General features: G+C 40.3%; 1 protein-coding gene across 1 annotated transcript in view; it reads left to right on the top strand.

Annotated features, from left to right (window-relative positions):
• The first annotated feature begins 1,898 nt into the window (after positions 1-1,898).
• The window catches only part of EFHC1 (EF-hand domain containing 1), a 67,063-nt gene continuing 48,176 nt past the window's right edge, over positions 1,899-20,785 (top strand). The window contains exons 1-4 of the mRNA XM_047102599.1: positions 1,899-1,991; positions 11,332-11,553; positions 14,784-15,071; positions 19,366-19,515. Coding sequence (XP_046958555.1) covers positions 1,929-1,991; positions 11,332-11,553; positions 14,784-15,071; positions 19,366-19,515 — 723 coding nt within the window. The 5' untranslated portion in view covers positions 1,899-1,928. The remainder of the gene's footprint in view (positions 1,992-11,331; positions 11,554-14,783; positions 15,072-19,365; positions 19,516-20,785) is intronic.

Raw genomic sequence — 20,785 nt, 5'->3', positions numbered from 1 at the left:
TATAACTGGTAAGACTTTAAGGTTATCATCAAGAGTCAGCAAGGATTATAGCTCCAGTGTTTCTGGGTACTCAGCATCAGTGAGGTGGAAAGAAGTGAGAGAAGCATCTTCTCTTTGAAAGTTGAACTTGCCATTTTGAAATATTCTCCCAGTAGCTGGCTTCCATCCTAGGTCAGTGGCTAAGATATAATGCAATGGACAGATACTTTTAAAGCTTTCAGGAAGTTCAACAATGCTAATGCACTGATTTTTTAAAAAAGCACTAAATGCCTGCATTAAGGTAATATACTAATAGAAAATAAAAGAAAATTTTAAAGGTAAAAAAAGGGAAGGGACAAAAACAGGAAACAGAAGTAGTAAGGAGAGAGGAGGGGTTAGCAAAAAAGAAACTGAGCAGGTTGTCGTAGCTAGCCACCAATAACTGCTTCAGGGGGCGCCTGGGTAGCTCAGTAAGTTAAGCCTCCGACTTTGGCTCAGGTCATGATCTCACAGTTCATGGGTTTGAGCACAGCGTCCTGCTCTGTGCTGACAGCTCAGAGCCTGGAGCCTGCTTTGGATTCTGTATGTGTGTGTGTCTCCCCCTCTCCTGCTCGCGCTCTCTCTCAAAAATAAAACATTAAAAAAAAAATAACTGCTTCAGGTGCCACCAGTGGATTAATGTCATAGTCCCCCTGAGCTTCATGCCCATTACTGAAACTCAACAGGGGGATTTGCTCTGACAAGCAGCAATAAAACTAAAGCTGTTGACTATATTAGCAGTAAACTACCCGTGACATGGAGATACGCTTTCTGGGTCAGGCTTGGCTATTCTATCATGTTCCTGAAGTGGCTCATTATCAGAAACAGCTGTTATAAAAATCAGATTCCTGGGTTTTATTTCAGACCTAAAGAATCCCATGTCTGGGCGTCAGCATTTTGTTTGCTTTTTGTTTTTATCTTTAAGCTTTCCAGTGGTGATGGATAGTTGTTGTTGTTTCTCTTTCCTGAAAATGTTTCAGGAACAGGATTACATTTAAGGCATAATAATTTAAACAAGTTTTACAAAAATCACCAAAGGTGAGAATACCTACTACGATCCTGACAATATTTCACCCATTTGCTTCTTTCTTTAGGACTTAGTTTTCTCTTTGAAGGACATGCATTTCCCCGTGTTCAGATCTTTGCATTGCAGCTGCAGATAGGTGTAGAGATCAGAATTGAGATTAGCACTCTGTAGCCCTAAGGTTAACGTATATTGAGTCTCCTGAGGCGAACATGCAAGGCCCAGTCTTCGGAGAACCGAGAGGGAGGAGAGAGGCAGGGATCCACACAGGTGAAGATGGTAAAAAGATAATGCGGCAGTGGGAGGATTAGGGACAAGGCGGCTGCATTAGTTCTTTGGACATCCTTGGGCCAGAGACACAACCGTGAATAATCCGCAGCCCCTCTCCCAACAAGCGTAGGCCCGGGGTGCCACTTTCAACCGGAACCAACCATTTACACTTCAGTGTGAACTGGGACAAGAACCCTTTTCCCAGGGCTGGGAGAGGTGAGGTCCCGAGCTCAAGGCGCTGGCGGGGAGCGTGGAGAACCCGGTGAAAGGAAAGGAAGCACCTTCCCCTCCACCGTAGCTCATCTAAGGGACCGCTCCCCCCGCCCTGGACCTCACAGCAACGATGGCACCCTCTCTGCGGTCACGTCCTTCCACCCCGCAACGCCCCAGTCACAGCCACTGAGTCCGTAACCACCTCTCAAACCGAACGCCGGATCCTGGGGGCGGCGCATGCGCTCACTCCTTACACCCGCTCCTCAGGCCCCGCCCCCAGGCGCGGCGCTCCGGAAGTTTGGCATTACCATGGAGCTTCCAGAGGCCCACAGACGCGGCTTGTCGCCCCGGCAACTGGGGCGCCCAACACCCTACACCGCTGGAGGCGGCGAAAGCGGCCGCCATGGTGTCCAACCCTGTGCATGGCCTGCCCTTTCTCCCGGGCTCGTCCTTTAGGGACCCCACGGTGAGGACTTCTCTGCCCAACCCCCACCTGGCCCCACGCGCCGGCGGCCTCGAGGGCTCGCTGCTTAGCGCACCTGTAGCCTCCTCCTCCCAAGATTGCCCTGTGTCCCTTCAAACCCGTCCTCTGTCCCCACCTGTTCTCTGCCCGCCTCCACAATGCCGTCGTCCTCCTCCTCTCTCTCCCATCCTTTGCCCTCGGCCTCATCCTCTAGTTTTTCCACTCCACCTGGGCAGGACATTGGCCTCCTTGTTCTCATCCTCCTAGCTGCGTTCTTCCTCCTACCCTGTTCCTCTTAGTCCCTGCCTCTTCTCCCTCCAGATCTCAGTTTGCCCCAGTTTCCTCCCTAGCTCATTGTCCCACCCCGTATCCCTCTCTGCCCAGCTCCCTTCGTAACCGCGCTCAGTTCCCCAGCCTAGCCCCTTTTCCCACTCAGCCTCCCTACAACTTCGTCCTCCTTCCCACAGCCCCATCTCACCCATCTTCCCTGGCCCATCATTCCCGCCCGCCTCCTTCCTCTTCCTTATCCTGGACCCAGCAGTCTTGCCCCCTCCCAGCTTGGTTTCCTGCCTTCTGTATATCATTTCCACTCATTCTCCTCTTTCCGCCAGGTCCTTTTCCGCAGTCTCTGCCCTCCTCGTTTATGCTTCTACCTAGCCCCATCCCCTTTCCGTTCAGCACTCCTGCCTTGTCTACAACTTAGTCCCACCTTCTCTCCAGCCCTGTTTTATCTTCTTTCACAACTTCGGTTTCTCCAAAAGTCAGACTTTTGACACTTGCCTATCTTCCTCCCAAACCATACCTCCCCGCTTTGTAGAAGATAATTCCATCCCGTCCCTTCAACCACAGTTGATTAGTTGTTTTTTTCTTCCCCAGTTCTATTCTTTTCTCTCTAACATTTGTACAAAAGATTCCTGACTAGATTGTTTTGCTCTTTCCCTACTTTAACTGTTTTTAGTTGTGTTCTGTAGACAAAATTGCAGGGGGGGGGGGAAGCTTGTTTTTGTTTTTGTTTTTTTCTCCTTCTGACATAGTTTAGCCCTTGACAAAATTATTTATTATTTGTTTCACTTCAGACATGGTTACTGAAATATGTTTGAAGATTAATATTGAGATTCAGTAAGCTATCATAGATGAGATGATGATAATTTGTATAGTTTAATAATTTAAGTTATAAGTTCCTTTCCATGGGTATAAAGGTAAGATAAAATATGTAGTCAACTTATTTTCTTTGGGAGACTGAATTGAAATTGAAAGTTTGGTGAAGGAGTTTGAATTCTGAGTCTCTTCTTGATAATTATTCCTGCATGAAGACACAGCATTATAGAGTTTTTGCTTCAGTGGAGTTTTCCATTTTACATAAGTTAAAAAATATTGTAGGCACATTCCCGTCCTGTGCAGGAGGAGCCTAAGCATCTGGTGTTGGTGAATGTGGGTTACCCACAAGGTAGGGTTGAGTCAATTTGGGGGATTTACAAAGGTGTGGACTGGAGGTGCCAGGCTCTGAGAATATACATTGCTGTTCTTCGTGTAAGATGAACTGTGCATTGGACAAAATTTATTTATTTTTTTAAAGTTTATTTTTATTTTGAGAGAAAGAGAAGCCCAAGCAGGAATTGGGATGTGGGGCTTGATCTCACGAACCTTGCAATCACGACCTAAGCTGAAATCAAGAGTCCGACTGAACCACCCAGGCACCCGGACCTATTTTATATTTTAAATACACTGGCCAAGCGTCAACCTATTTGCCTTATTTGAAATTTGGGAAACATGTTCACTGTCTTTATTCAGCACTGAAGAACTATATATATATAACACTCAAAGCATTCAGAGGGTGAACCATAATGACTAAGAGGGGTGGGAGGCTACCCAGTGTGTGGTATTTTGTTATAGCAGCCTGAACAGACTAAGATAGTTTGTAAATATTTTCTCCCATTCCTGAGGTTGTCTTGTCATTTTATTTCCTTTGCCATACAGAGCTTTTTAATTTGATCTAGTTCCATTTGTTTATTTTTGCTTCTGCTGACTGTGCTTTTGGTATTATATCCAAAAGTCAAGACTAGTGTCAAGGAGCTTTTTCCTTCGTTTTCTTTTAGGAATTTTACAATTCCCGGTCTTATGTTTAAGACTTCAGTAGTATACTTTGAGTCAATTTTTGTGACTTCTATAAAATAGGGATCCAGTTTCATTCTTTTGCATGGGGATACCCAGTTTTCCCAGCACCAATTATTGAAGAGACTGTCCTTTCCCCATTGTGTATTCTTGGCATGCTTGTCAAAGATAGTTGGCCATATATGCATGAGTTTATTTCTGGGCTCTATTCTGTTCCATTGGCTTACGTGTTTCCTTTTTATGCCAGTACCACACAGTTTTGATTACTGTAGCTTTATTTTTTGTTTTTCGTTTTTAAAATTTTTTAAATGTTTATTTTTGAGGGAGTGCAAGTGGGGGAGGAAGGGACAGGGGGACAGAGGATCCTCAGCGGGCTCTGTGCTGAGAGCAGCGATCCCAATGTGGAGTTTGAACTCATAAACTGTGATATCATGACCTAAACTGTAGTCAAAGTTGGATGCTCAACTGACTGAGACACTCAGGTGCCCCTGATTACTATAGCTTTGTAATGATAGTTTGAAATCAGGAAGTATGATACCTCCAGGTTTGTTGTTCTTTCTCAAGATTGCTTTGGCTTTTTGGGGTCTTTTGTGGTTCTATGTGAATTTTAGGATTTTTTTTTCAATTTCTCTGAAAAATGCCATTGGAATTTTGAGAAGGATTGCATTGAATCTGTAGATCGCTTTGGATGGTGTGGACCTTTAAACAATATCAATTCTTCCAATTCAAGAACATAAGATATCTTTCCATTTGTTTCTGTCTTTAATTTCTTTCATCAGTGTCTTACAGTTTTCAGTGTATAGGTTTTTCATGTCCTTTGTTCAATTTATTCCTAAGTATTTTATTGTTTTTGATGCTATTATAAATGGAATTGTTTTCTTAATTTCACTTTCAGATAGTTCATTGTTAGTCTATAGAAACACAATTGATCTCTATATGTTAATTTTGTATCCTGCAACTTTACTGAATTCATTGATTAGTTCTAACAGTTTTTTGGTGGAGTCTTTAGGGTTTTCCGAATGTAAGATCATGTCATCTGCATACAAATAGTTTTACTTCTTCCTTTCCTATTTGGATTCCTCTTATTTCCTTTTTTGCCTGATTGCTCTGGCTAGGACTTCTAGTACTATGGTGAATAAGAGTGGTAAAAGTGGGTACCCTTATCTTGTTCCTGGTCTTAGAAGAAAAGGTTTCAATGTATCACCATTGAGTAGGATGTTAGGTATGGGCTTGTCACATTATGGCCTTTACTACATTGAGATATGTTCCTTCTTTACCCAGTCTGTCAAATTTTTATAGGAATGGATGTTGTATTTGGTCAAACAATTTTTCTCCCTCTATTGAGATGATCATATGATTTTTATCTTTCATTCTATTAATGTGGTATATAACATGTATTCATCTGTGTAAATTGAACCATCCTTGCATCTCAAGCATAAATCCCACTTGATCATGATGTATGATCCTTTTAATGAGCTGTTAAATACAGTTTGCTAAATTTTTTTACCTGTGCATCTATATTTATCAAGGATATTGGTCTGTAACTTTTTTTTATATAGTAGCCTTCTCTGGTTTTGGTATCAGGGAGATCTTGTTTCTTTTTTATAAATTTTTTTTTCTTTTAACGTTTATTTATTTTTGAGACAGAGAGAGAGCATGAACAGGGGAGGGTCAGAGAGAGAGGGAGATACAGAATCTGAAACAGGCTCCAGGCTCTGAGCTGTCAGCACAGAGCCCGACGCGGCCCTCGAACTCACCGACCGCGAGATCATGACCTGAGCTGAAGTCAGACGCTCAACCAACTGAGCCACCCAGGCACCCCTCTTGTTTCTTAATGCATGCATTTATCACTATAAAATCCCCTATTAAACTGCTTTTGCTGGTTCCCAGACGCTCTCATATGTTATGCTTCTATTTTCATTTGTTTCAAGATATTTTTTAATTTCCCTTTTGATTTCTTCTTTGACCCGCTGTTGTGCAGGAGTGTGTGGTTTAATTTCTACATATTTGTGAATTTTCTAGCTTTCTTCATGTTATTGATTTCTATTTTCATAGAATTGTGTTGGGAAAAGATACTCGGTATGATTTCAGTCTGTTGAGATTTTTTTGTCACCTGTCATGTCACCTACCCTGGAAAATGTTTGTGTACTTTAGAAGAATGCATGTTCTGCTATTGTTGGATGGCTTATTCTTTATATGTCTGTTAGGTCCATTTGGTCTAAAGTATTGTTCAAATCCAATGTTTCCTTGTTCATTTCCTATTTGTGAGTTATCCTTTGAAATCCTTTACTATTACTGTTTTGTCTATTTCTCCCTCAGATCTGTTAGTATTTCCTTAATATAGTTAGGTGCTTTGGTGTGGGGTACATATATATTTATGATCGCTATATCTTTTTATCCCACTGTTTTAATTCCAGTATAGGTAACACAGTATTATATTAGTTTCAGGTGATTGTTATGTCTTCTTGATTAATTGATCCCCTTACCATTATATAATGACCACCTGTGTCTCTTGTTACCATTTTTGGCTTAAAGTCTATTTTGTCTGATAGAAATATAGCTACCCATGGTCTCTTTTGGTTTCCACTTGCATAGATTATCTTTCTCCATACCTTCACTTTCAGCCTATGTGTGTGCTTCAAGCCAAAGCGAGTCTCTTATAGTATAGACAGCATACAGTTGGATCTCGTGGGGTTTTTTTTAGTCATCCACCTTGCCTTTTAATTGGAGAATTCAATTAATTTACATTTAGAGTAACTATTGTTAGGTACGGACTTACTAATGCCATTTTATTGTTTTCTGGCTGTTTTGTGGTTCCTTTGTTCCTTTCCTCCTGTCTTGCGTCTTCCTTTGTGAAGTAATGATTTATCATAGCAGTATCTTTGCTTTCTTCTCTTTACTTTTTGTGAATCTACTGTAGATTTTTGCTTTGTAGTTACCATGAGTCTTAACATATAACGTAAATATGTTATATATATATATGTCTATTTTACACTGACAGCAATTCAACTTTGATCACATACAAAAACTCTACCCTCTTCCTCTTCTTCCCTTTATGTTTTTCATGTTACCGTTTACATCTTTTTATATTTTTTATCCATTAACAAATTGTTGGAGCTAGAAAGGTTTTCAATACTTTTGTTTTCTAATCTTTATACTAGAGTTAAGAAGTGAACATATCACCATGTTACAGTTATTAGGGTATTCTGAATCCAACTATATGCTTACCTTTACCCAGGTGTTTTATTTTCATGTTACTAATTAATGCCTTTTTTGTTGTAGCTTGAAGAACTTCTTTCAGTCTTCCCCTAAGGCATGTTTAGTGGCAATGAATCCTCTCATCTTTCATTTATTAGGGAAAGTCTTCATCTTGCCTTTATTTCTGAAGCACATCTTTTCCAGAAAAGTATCCTGAGTTGCCAGTTTCTTTTATTTCTTTATTTTTTTTAATGTTTATTTTTGAGAGAGAGCAGTCACGAGTAGGAGAGGGGCAGAGAGATGGGGACAGAAGATCTGAAGTGGGTTCTGTGCTGACAGCAGAGAGTTTGATGTGGGGCTCGAACCCACAAACTGTGAGATCATGACCTGAGCCCAAGTCAGATGCTCAACCAACTGAGCCATCCAGGTGCCCTGCAGTTTCTTTCTTTTAGCACTTTGAATAGATCATCACATTCTCTCCTGCCCTACAAAGTCTCTGCCGAGAAATCCAGAGGTTCCCTTGTATGTATGAGAGAGTTTTTTTTCTTTTACAGGTTTTAAAATTCTGGCTTTGATTTTAGACAGTTTTATTATTATGTGTCCTGGAGAAGATTATTTTGGAGTGAAATTTTGAGATACCTATAGCTTCATGAACTTGAATGTCCACATCTCTCCCCAGGTTTGAGAAGTTTGCAGCCATTATTTTTTTAAATAATCTTTCTACCCCTTTCTGTCTTCTCCTAGAGAAGGATGCAGTGGTGCAAACATGATTTTTCTTGTTGGTGTCCCCATAAGTCCCATGGGCTTTTTTCATGCCTTTTCATTCTTTTTTTTTTTTTCCCTCTGATTGGATAACTTCAGTTCATTTGTCTTCTAGCATACAGATTCTTATGCTTGTTCAACTCTTCTGTTGAAGCTATAGTTGGATTCTTCAGTTGAGTCGTTGTGTTCTTCAGCCCCCAAATTCCTGTTTGGTTCTTTTTTATGTTGAACTTCTCATTTTGTTCGTTTGTTGTTTTCCTGACATCATTAATTGCTTATCTGTATTCTTTGTAGGTCTCTGAGCATCTTTAGGACAATTTTGAATTTTTTTTTTATTAGGCAATTCCTGGTTCTCCATTTCTTTGAGGCTATTTACTATAGATGGTGGAGTCATGTTTCCCTGATTCTTCATGATCCTTGTATCTTGCATAAGTGCCTTCACATGAAGCAGTAGTCACCTCTTCCAGACTTTATGGACTGACTGTGGTAAGGGAGTGGGTGGAGGCGTGCTGAAGCTTGCTGTGATCCTGGGCCTAGTGGTGTATGTAGGGCACCAAGTGCAGGGGTGTGTGGCAGCACTGGGTTCAGGTTGGGGACATGATGTGTCTTTGGCCCAGGCCACTGGGGTATGCAGCACTGACAACTGTTAGTCCTTTGCAGGTAGTACAGGGGGTCCATAGTGGCTGCAAGGACTATTGGGGTCTTTAGTAGTACCTCTGGGTCCAGCAGCTAGGGACCAGGACAAGCAGCAGTGGTGGCTGGAACAGGTAGTGTACACATACTTGTCTGCAGGGTGCCAGCTGTGGGAGCCTCTGTCGGGGCAGGGGCCATCTGCAGGCACACACATAGCGGTGGGAGCCAGAGCAGGCAAGGGCCAGGGCCATCTATGGGCTCACTGGCCGCTGTAGAGGCCCTGGTTGTTGGCGTGTCCTCCTGTGGCTACACACTCTCCTCTCTGGTATGCACACTGCTGTAGAAGCCTGTGATGACTGATGATGCTTGGGTCATGTGCAGCACAGCCGGAGGGGCTAGTTTGAAGTGCGTGAATTGGGGAGGAGTCAGCCAGGGGGTGTGTGTGTTGGCATCTTGCACTCAAGCAGCTGCAGAGGCCAGAGCTGGCTGCTGATGTGGTTCCCAGGCTCTGGAGAAAACTTGGGGAGGGGAGGGAGTGAGGAGGGTGATCGAATGGCTGGCATCGTGAATACCTGTGGGGTAAAAGCTGGTGACATCTGCAGGGGGTACCTAGTGGCTGCAGCAATACTGGCCCTTGGCTTTGGGTCAGTGGTCAGATCTGCTGGGTTTGTCTGCAGAGCAGGTGTCTGCACACCACAGTCACTCCCTCTGAGTACCTGCTGCCAGTCACCCCTCCTTTTCTTCCGTGTTCCTAACTGGCTTTATACTCTTCAGCTTTGCCAGTCTGGGTGGGATGAAACTGAAGTGGGACCTTTATGTACTGCCTCAAAAGACTGGAGAGGCTGGTTGCTCACTCTGCTCTTCCTTCCTGGCCAGGGAACCTCTTTCTGCCTGGGGAGTTCCTTTTGGCACTGAATAGTGCTGGTTTGGGGGATGAGATGACGCAGGCAAAATGAAGCTGTCTTCCTTCTCTCCTTGTGTAGTTATTCTCAGGTTTTTTTGTTTCACTGCATTGCTGCGACCTCCTAACTGGACTCCGGAGCTCCTCCAGAGCTGTTTTTGTCCATGGATAACTAACTGTTCAATTGTTGATCTTTGTGGAGGGATAGGGAGCCTGCGGTGTCCTATGTTACCATTTTCATCTCTCCTCTGCCCTTGAAAATATTTCCTTTCCACTTTTTTCTTTTTTATTTAATCTTTTAATTACCAAAAAAAAAGTGTTCGTTGTAATATATATATATGAATGTATATTTATATATTTATATATATATCTCAACATTATATATATGTGTATATATACACATACATATCTCAACATTATTCAGAAAGAATACAGAGAACATCCAAATCCAGTTTCTTTCTTTGCACATGTTTGCATGCTTCTAATTATAGTATACATGTAATTTTATATGCTGCTTTTTTGGGCTTATTAAATCATAAACATTTTTCCCAGATTGCCATGTGGTCTTTAAAGCCAATATTTTAATGGCTTCATCATAGTCCATTAAGTGACTTTTCCATCATTAACTCATATGTTTGTCTTTTATTTCCAATGTTTTGCTATTGCAATTAACATTATAAGGGTCAGCTTCAGTCATATTGTTCTTTCCCATAATTTTGGATTATATATTTAAAATGAAGGATTAAGGGTGGAATTATTGAGTTCAAGACTTCGAATATATAATACCCATTTTCATTTCAAAGAGTTGTCTGAATGCATCAGTGTTACTATAACAAGAAGAGCCTTTTATTTCAGGTAAGAATTCATGTCACAGAGTCGGATCTTCTAGGTTCCATGGTTTATGAGCACTTGATAAGATTAAAAACACAGGAAGAATTAAGTGAAGGATTAAGAGTATAGATGAGATAGGGGCACCTGGGTGGCTCAGTCGGTTGGGCGTCCGACTTTGGCTCAGGTCATGATCTCACAGTTCGTGGGTTCAAGCCCCACATCAGGCTCTGTGCTGACAGCTTGGAGCCTGGAGCCTGCTTCGGATTCTGTGTCTCCGTCTCTCTCTGTCTCTCTGCCCCTACCCTGCTCACACTCTGTCTCTTTCTCTCTCTCAAAAATAAATAAACATTAAAAAAAAAATTAAAAAAAAAAAGAGTATAGGGGTGCCTGGGTGGCGCAGTCGGTTAAGCGTCCGACTTCAGCCAGGTCACGATCTCGCGGTCCGTGAGTTCGAGCCCCGCGTCAGGCTCTGGGCTGATGGCTCAGAGCCTGGAGCCTGTTTCCCATTCTGTGTCTCCCTCTCTCTCTGCCCCTCCCCCGTTCATGCTCTGTTTCTCTCTGTCCCAAAAATAAATAAACGTTGAAAAAAAAAATTAAAAAAAAAAAAAAGAGTATAGATGAGATAATATTTTAGTTTCTCATGAAAAGTGAACTGGTAACTAAATTGGGCATTCTGAAGCAGGACTTTAAGTTTATTTTAAGCTCAGGCTGCTGCTTTTCTCCCTGTTCCTGACCAGGTGTTTTAGCTTAAAACATAAGAACCTTCTAGTCTAGGTAAACTTTTTGATACAAGGTTTGTGATGTTTGTAAGCAAAGGTTTAAGTTATGATGTTTTTGAAAGTTAGCTCTTTTGCCTAACACATATTTATAAAATATTACTAATGAACCACTTCTTTTCTTCCTCAGAAAACAGCATTTCATAGAAGCCAGACACTGGGCTACAGGAATGGCTATGCAGTTGTTCGACGTCCAACAGTTGGGATAGGCGGGGACCGGCTTCCAGTCAACCAGCTGTCCCAGGCTGAGCTGGATGAGTTGGCCAACAAGGCACCAGTTCTAACTTATGGCCAACCTAAGCAGGCCCCACCTGCAGCATTTATTCCTGCACATGTGGCTTTTGACAAAAAGGTACATCTGGGACTTCAGGGTACCCCTTGAATTCAGATTTCTGAGTGCCAACTGTTTGCAGGAAAGTCAACAGCTAACCACAGGTTTTCCAGAGTGCACTGAGGAGAAAATTGTTCAAATGCCTCAACCTTTAGTCATAGACAGCTGAGCTTAGGATTGAAAGAGGCTTTCTTTAGTCAGGAAGCCTATTACAGAAAATAATTCCCTGTAGCCTTCACTGAAATATTTTCCAAATACAGTTAAAGAAAAGTTGGATGAATTCTGAATTCTTGAGTTCATATTGCTCCATGTTTACCAGCTCTGCGCGGTCTACTTTTTGAAAGTCTTACCCGTAATGTGACAAAACCTTAGTCTCTATGAATTGCAAAATGTCATCATGACAACAACTCCATCTTTTGCAGTTTTGTCCAGGCTGTCTCCGTAAATTTTTATTTTTCAGGGAACGTTTCAGATTTGGCACAACATAACCAAAGGGTAGTGTAACATTTTTGTTTGTTTCTCATTTACCCATATGCTTTTGTAATGTAGGCTGTTTTATGTCCATCTTTTGACGATTCCATATCCTTGATTTTCCTCGTCAGTGAGCCTCTTCTTTCAACTAAAGTGAGATAGTCCTAACCTTGGCCATGCCACAGAATCCCTACTGGGACTTAAGAAACAGAAATATCTCCCTAACCCTCACTGAGTCTAATTTCCAGGTGATGTTTATGTATAACCGAGTAAGAGAACTACTGACCAGTTTTTATGTTAGCTATCCTAGCCTAATTTCTCTCTTTTTTTAATTTTTCTTTTCGCTTTATTATTTTCGTTACGTGTCTATACTATGTTCATATAGATAGTTAACTTTTATTGAGTAGCTATTGAAACTAGAGGCTGGAAGATACAAAGTAACCTGGTGGTGAAACTATATCATTTACATTCATAATTATTTAATTTAAAAAATCTTTTTAACGTATCAGCCAGAATCCTTACAATCCCCTTTTCCCCATCTCAGTGAACTCAGCTGATAACACGTTCACATATCCATTCACAGGCTGAACATAAACATCCAGTAAACAGTATCAATTATGTGACTGGGTATTTCTTTACTTTTTTCTTGTTTCTCTGTGAGTCAATGATAGTTTCAGCCCCAGCTGTGACCCTAACCCCAAGTTTGGCCTCAGGCAAGCCATTCAACCACCCTGAGTCTGTTTCCTCCTTTGTAAAATGAGGGAGATTCAATTTGCTGATCACTTCTGGCTTTCACATTTTGTGTATTTATATATCGGTGGCTCAAATGCAGACCATTTCACGCATGGATTATTGATCATGTCCCCACTAGTAGTGATCATGTCTCCATTTCGGTTCTTTAGAGTTGGTCTAAAATGTTCCTTGAAAATTATCTTTTGTCTTTTGCTTTTACCATGTTATCTTTCTCCTTCAAATGTTCCATTCCATTCAACCATTTTGCCTTTTTATTATGAGTTTTAGGGCTTTAACTCCATTGTATGCATATTTCACCTCTGCAATTGCCCATTCTCTTTTGGTTTTTAATCTTGTTTTTCCATGGTAGACACTATACCTTTTTAGCAACAGCATTGTGTATAAAATTATTCATCTTCCCATTCATCAAACCATATTTGTGTTTTCACCAAAGGGTCTCCTTGGTTTGTTCCTCTAATTCCTGTAGACGGTTAAGTTAACACTCTTGCCTACCTATAACACCATTCTAATATTTTCTCTCCCTGAGAAGAAAGATTAAAAATACAAAAAGAATAAAAGAAATTTTAAAAATAATCCCAAAGCTTGTCAACACAAGCTTTTAATGTTTAAAACATTTTTTTTAATGTTTGTTTATTTCTTGAGAGAGAGAGAGAGAGAGAGAGAGAGAGAGAGAGTGGGGGAGGGGCAGAGAGAGGGAAACACAGAATCCAAAGCAGGCTCCAGGCTCCAAGCTGTCAGCACAGAGCCCGACGCGGGGCTTGAACTCACGAACTGCGAGATCATGACCTGAACAGAAGTCAGACGCTTAACTGACTGAGCCACCTAGGTGCCCCAGGCTTTTAATGTTTTTTAAATGTGCAATCGGTGTGCCATTTTGACTTCCCACTGATGCTTCCTGGAGGTTTTGCTCTATCTATCCATATGTTTCTGAGTACAATGAGGGTATTTATATGCCATCCAAAGATGCTGTGGTAGATGGATGATTTGACTCTTATTCATATAAATTCTCTAAGAATGAATATGTCATTAATATGCATTTACAGGGGACTCTCGTTTAAAGAAACGGACTTGAGCCTTCATTTTCATTTTGAAACTAGAAGTCATAGTTGTGCCCAAATTTCTTACTCTTTCCAGAAATTCTGAGATTTTTGATATAGAAGTGAAGCTAGGAGAGTTTAAGGTCTTTAAGCCATCTCATCAAGGAACCATGACTAAATAGTCTATATGTAGTTTAAATATCTCAAGCAGAGGTCAACAAACTTTTTCTGTAAAGGACCAAATGGTAAATATTTTGGGCTTTGCAGCTGTCTTAGTCTACTTGAGCTGACATAATAAAATACCATTTACTGGTACCTTACATAATAGAAATTAATTTTCTCATGATTCTGGAGACTGGAAGTCAAAGATCAAGGGTCCTGCTGATTTGGTTTCTGGGGAAGGCTCTTTTCTTGGCTTTAGATGGCTGCCTTCTTGCTATGTCCTCACATGGCCTTTCCTCAGTGTGGGTATGCTGAGAGAGAAATCTTCTCTCCTTACAAAGCCATCAATTCAATTGGATTAGAGACCTTCTTTAAGCTTCCCAAAGACTCTTGTCTCCAAATGCAGTCATAGGGCTTCTCCATATGAATTTTTTTGCAGGGAGACACAGCAGCAGCCCATATGGTCCTTATCACAACTATTCAATTCTGCCCTTGTAATGGGAAAACAGCCATTAGCAAATACATGTTAATTATTTACATAATTATTTGTGGATACTGAAATTTGAATTTCATATCATTTCCATGTGTTGTTAAATCTTTTTTTTTAACCACTTAAATATGTTAAAAAAAAAAAACTTGCAGGTCATACAAAATCAGGTGGCAGGGATAGATGTGTCCCACGGACCGTAATTCAGCAACCCTTGATTTAGAAAATAGGAGTGATGAGTATTCAGTTCTCCCTGAGTGGTTCTCTTTGTAGGGGAGTACTGATATTTTTTGGATGAGAGACGAATACAATGCTATTTCTCCCTGTTTCATGTGTTATAGGTGCTGAAATTTGATGCTTATTTTCAAGAAGATGTTCCTATGTCAACTGAGGAACATTATAGGATTCGTCAAGTGAACATTTACTACTACCTGGAAGATGACAGCATGTCTGTCATGGAGCCTGTTGTGGAAAACTCTGGAATCCTTCAAGGCAAGTTAATCAAACGCCAGCGGCTTGCCAAGAATGACCAGGGAGATCATTACCATTGGAAAGACCTCAATCGAGGAATAAACATTACAATTTATGGCAGAACCTTCCGCCTTGTTGACTGTGACCGATTCACACAGGTATAGTATATGTTTCTAGAAATTGTGATGTCTGAAGCATTATTCTAATTTACGTAAGGATATGTTTTGTTTATTAGGGTAGGAGGAAGATTCTGTTCGTCTGTCCCGTTTGGATTATTATATAGGTTGAGTTGGTGTTTGTTGCTGATATGTGTCAACACTGTGTAGTGACATCACTTTTTTCACATATCCATTCAAGTAAAATTAAACTCTCATCAGAGCTGAATCATTTGATAAGGAAGCAGTTCCATGCCAGTACAAATGGAAGACAGAGGAGGTAGTACCCTTGATGGAATACAAAAATAGTATTACCTTTATTAGAAGATATGAGCCTAACATTTTTTGTGCAGTTCATATTTTTCCTGTAAATCATACTTGCTATATTCTGGAGAAACTTGCTATCTAAAGAATTCCTGAAATCATTTTTAAAAGAGAATACTTGTTTATATCGAGAAGAAGCCTCCATTTCCTCTATTTCATAAATATGGATTTTTGACAACTTAAAGTTATCGTTTCTTTACCACAAAATGTAGGTGTTAGGAAGTCAATTCTCAATTTGTCTTAGTTAAAAAAATTTCTAAAAAAAATAAAAATAAAAAAATAAAAATTTCTAGAAGCAAAGGTATAGTTTCTGAATTATTTTATGCCTTTCATTTCATGTTACCTAATGCCACATGTGATTAATCTTTACCTCACTGAGCTCCTATGAATTTATTTATTTTTTGCATTTAGTAATTTATTTAGCAAATACTGATTGATCGCCTGCTCTGTACCAAACATGGTCCTAGGGGCGGGCCGAGGATATAGACTTGCCCTTAGGAAGGCTATTACATTTTGGCTAGAGGAGACAAACAATAAGCAAACAAATATATAACATGTCAGATGTTGCTGAGAGCTGTGGAAGAAACTAGAGCTGAGTAAAGGGGAGTGGAGTGTGAGGGGAGTGCTATGTATAGAGGCTGGTCAGGGAAGGCCTCGCTGGTAAGATGACACATGAACAGAGACCTCAGGGAAGTGAAGAGAGGAGCCTGGCATCCGTGCCATTCCGGAGCAACAGAGAAAAACAGTGTAGAAGGTAGAGGTGCTAGACCATCTCTGAAATATTGTCCCCTTTAAGCATGTTTTGGTCTCTCATGTTTTAGGTTTTTAAGGTCCTTTTTTATCACAGGCAGTTTCAGAATTGTATCAATAATGAAGAATTATAAAATGTCATGTAAATTTCAGGTATTGCAGTTATTTTTATAATTGTCTCTTTATGGACAATCTGAATGTTGGCAGTTCATTTCCGAGCAGTAATCTAAGCCAGTTACAGTCAGTTCTCATTTTTCACAGTAATTCTGTTCTATAAAGTCACCATAAACCCTTAACTAGCAAATATGGATCCATTGCTCCTACGAGAAATACTGGGGTAGGTTTCTATAACCTTATTTTATGCATGTTTCTGTTTATTTATTTATTTTTTATTTTTTTTTCAACGTTTATTTATTTTTGGGACAGAGAGAGACAGAGCATGAACGGGGGAGGGGCAGAGAGAGAGGGAGACACAGAATCAGAAACAGGCTCCAGGCTCTGAGCCATCAGCCCAGAGCCCGACGCGGGGCTCGAACTCCTGGACCGCGAGATCGTGACCTGGCTGAAGTCGGACGCTTAACCGACTGCGCCACCCAGGCGCCCCTGTGTGTTTCTGTTTAAAGATGCCATATTTAAAATATCTTGTTGACTCATGAACATCAAACTCACCGCTGGCAGCACTGGAACTCATGCCTGAAGGAAGCTTATCTAACACATGTATTTTCTTCTTAAGGCACATCACAGCCACCTTGTGTGTGTGTGTGTGTGTGTGTGAGAGAGAGAGAGATAAATGTACATAATATAAACTTTACCACCTGAACCACTTTTCAATGTACAGTTTAGTGACATTAAGTACTTATCACAGCCTCCTTGCACTTAGACTGATAATTGACTAGAGCTGTATATTTTAGGTATGAGTGATTAGATTGACTTATGTTTTCAATAATTGATCTGTTAGAAGTTGGATCCTATAACAGTTTAAAATTTATACACATCTAATTTGATGGTTTTCATTAGGGCGAGACCCATGACTGGATAAAGAAGGTAGTTGTCTTTATGGTGTGGTTCGAACAAGGAACAACCTCGAATCAAATATAACACCATCACCTTCCCTTCTCACCTCCTCTTCACTGTTCCAAATAAATGTTGGTCCTATAGACAGAATGAACTGAATACATTAAAAAAAATAAATAAAATTAAAAAATTAAAAAAACTCTAGAAATCAGAGATCTAGAATGTATCATCTTTGTTAGAGTATTACCAGTAGTATAGCAGATGTGAATCCTGTTCCACAAATGCAAGTGTGCCGGAAATATTGTTTTGTGTTTTACAAATAACTTAAAACCTACTTGAGTCCCAATCCACCTGGGCTGGTGTTTCTATTAACCCTTAGCTTTGCCAAAAATTCGGAGCCCTAAGAACAACAAGGAAGGCACACCCAGGCCTAATGGGGTCATACAGGCAGGGTCCATAGGCTGTCAATGACCAAGAGTGCCTCCTTGATGCTTTGGTGCTAGGTAGGATACTGAGACCCCGAATGCCTGAGGCTGGTGTTCCTGACTGGCTGCACATGTGCTCCGAGCACTCTAGGAGCACATGTGGAGGCTTGCTCTTCTGAGACCCACCCACTTGTGTCTGTTCTCCAGGCTGGGAGAATTTCCCCCTTCTCTCTCCTTGCCTTCAAAGACATGCCCTTCTCTCCCCTCCTTCTGGGGCACTTTAGAATAATCTCTTCAAAGAGTTTAGGCTTTTTCTAAGAGACAGGAAGAATAGTCAACTTCAGGAAGCTTCTGCATTCCTGCCAGAATTCCGAAGGTAAGGTTAACAAAGGGCCTGATTTTCTGTTGAAAACAACAGAAAGGAGTAACCACCTCCCCACCCCCCATTAAATCCTCAATCAATAATCCTGCTTCACTAATACACCATCTCAAGAGAGAGGAGAATATTGTTAGTCATTATCTCCATCTCAGCAGTTTTAATAGACATTAAGATCACAATATTTTAATATTGAAAAGATATTGGAAACTGTTTAGTGAAGCTTTGAAGACTAAAATTATAAGCTAGTTAGCAGCAAAGCTAATATTAGAACCCAAGTATCTTGGCCCTGAGTCCTGTATATTTTCTGTTGAATTGTCCAAAAGCAAATCACATAATTCCCAGAAGAACCCCAGATTTCAGATTAATTTCTAATTCCAGAATGTAAACAGATCCCCTGAGATTATTCTTTTATTTTCTGATTATCAAAAAAAGTAGTTTATTGTGCTTTTAAAAAGAAATGTCAAGTTGTATTAAAAGATATAGGTACCGAAAATATACTTATTCATAATTAACAAATTAAACAAGATCATATCAAGTTTAGATACCTTCCTTTTTCTGGTGAGATTTGAGTACTTGGTTTGTCTTTTCTATTTTGCTGAAATATTTTCTGGTCTAAACCCCTGAGTGTGCTTTTTCTTTTCCTTTTTTGGAGAGGGATGGGCATGGGGGCTTAATCACATACTTGTTTTTGGTGAATTGGAAAGCTGGGAATTTGATTTTAGCTTAACTTTGCCATTTTGTAGCTTGCCCCCAGCCCTGAAACATGAATTACATATTGTTTGAAACTGTGGTTGGGTTTCAGATGTATGTATGTAAGCAATCCCTAGGACTTACTCTGTTTTTGGGCACCTAACTAAATTTCATTGTTCTAAATTTGTATTTGGAGGCAGTTACCTTACTATCACGTCTTCCAATTAGCTTGGCATATTGCCTAGCAGTTTTATAATATAGAATACTTAAGGTGATTATCAGTTATTATCTGCATTTTGGTGTTGGGTCAGTTGGAGGTTTAGTGCTGCTAAGATGTGCCTCAAACTGCAAACTTATGGTTAATTAGGAAAATGGCATAGAAATTACACTTATCTTGGGGCGCCTGGGTGGCGCAGTCGGTTAAGCGTCCGACTTCAGCCAGGTCACGATCTCGCGGTCCGGGAGTTCGAGCCCCGCGTCGGGCTCTGGGCTGATGGCTCAGAGCCTGGAGCCTGTTTCCGATTCTGTGTCTCCCTCTCTCTCTGCCCCTCCCCCGTTCATGCTCTGTCTCTCTCTGTCCCAAAAATAAATAAACGTTGAAAAAAAATTTAAAAAAAAAAAAAAAAAAAAAAAAGAAATTACACTTATCTTTATACCATCTAATACTTCAGGAAGCTTCAAGAGAGATGATCATTATTACTTTTGAATGATTTAGGTATTTTTGGAAAGTCAAGGAATTGAATTAAATCCACCAGAGAAGATGGCTCTTGATCCTTACACTGAACTCCGCAAACAGCCTCTTCGTAAGTATGTCACCCCGTCAGACTTTGACCAACTGAAGCAGTTTCTCACCTTTGACAAACAAGTAAGTGATGTAGGCACCTATGTAGGTTTACTCATTTCCAAATGTGGTGTATGTTTATTAGCAAGCTATTCAGGTAGCTGTGTGTTTTAAAACATTACATCTGTAGTTTATCCATTTGGATACAGTGCTATCTTTCAGTTCGTGTAGAGTTAGCGGTACAGGAATGCCTAAATTTTGTATTAGAGACCCAAAGGAGGTTGTGAAGTCTTACGAGTTCCACCAAACTTTTCAATCTTGAAGCAATTCCTGAATTATGTCTGCTTCCCACTTTACATTTCCAACCAACTACTTCTTTTCCAAAATATGAGTTGATTTCATAGCCTCCTTTGGGAAATCCTAAGTAGAGAATTATTGGGAAATTTCAAAGCTATTACATATAGGTAGGTTTTTAATGTTAAAATAGTTAATTCACAGGAATCTCATTGCAGATGCTTCCTTGTTAATTTTCTTTTCTTTTTTGTTTTTTGTTTTTTTAGAGAGTGCTTGCAAGCATGGAGGGGCGGGGAGAGAGAGAGAGAGAGAGAGAGGGAGGGAGGGAGAATATCTGAAGCAGGCTCCGCATTCAGCGTGGAGGCTGATGCAGGGCTTGATTCCATGACCCTGGGATCATGACCTGAGCTGAAATCAAGAGTCAGAGGCTCAATTAACTGAACCACCCAGGTGCCTCCTCTTTTTAAATTTTATATGAATGTATGAGTACAGAATGTTCTGGGTATCTTCCAGCTCTGTTCCACCCACCCTATCCTCCCTGTTGTGGGCTAGTGTATAGAGGCAGTTTTGGGCCATCTCCTTTCTGTACAAAGGGAAAGAGAAAATGAAGAGGTCATCCTCAGTGCTTCTTTGCTGCTGTTTCCCTCTCAGAAATGTAATTGCTTTTAGTTCAGAAAATTTTGCCTAGCACTAGCATGGTCTTTTAAGGACATTCTTTATATCAATCATGTATCTGTTATTATTTTGTCTTTATAGATTGTATTGTCGATACTGTTACTGGAAGATGTATGTTGATGTAACTAAAAAAAGACTGATTAATGAATGAAAATTCTTTCCATACTAATTACATATAAACCATTCACGTATACCTCTATTACTACATATGAACCCCTGTATAAAACACATTGCTCTTTTTTCTTTTGTTTTTGTTTATTGATGTATAATTGACCTACAATATTATATTAGCTTTAGGTATACAACACAGTGATTTGACAATTGAATATTTTGCAAAATGGTCACCATAATAAGTCTACTTACCATTTGTTACGTTACAAAGTTT

The sequence above is a fragment of the Lynx rufus genome, unplaced genomic scaffold (genome assembly GCF_022079265.1).
Source record: "Lynx rufus isolate CCGP_SWC_20201006 ecotype Redwood Valley unplaced genomic scaffold, mLynRuf1.p SCAF_6, whole genome shotgun sequence".
Taxonomy (NCBI): domain Eukaryota; kingdom Metazoa; phylum Chordata; class Mammalia; order Carnivora; family Felidae; genus Lynx; species Lynx rufus.
Note: the sequence above shows the minus strand (reverse complement) of the source record. Positions and strands in the feature narration are given on the sequence as shown.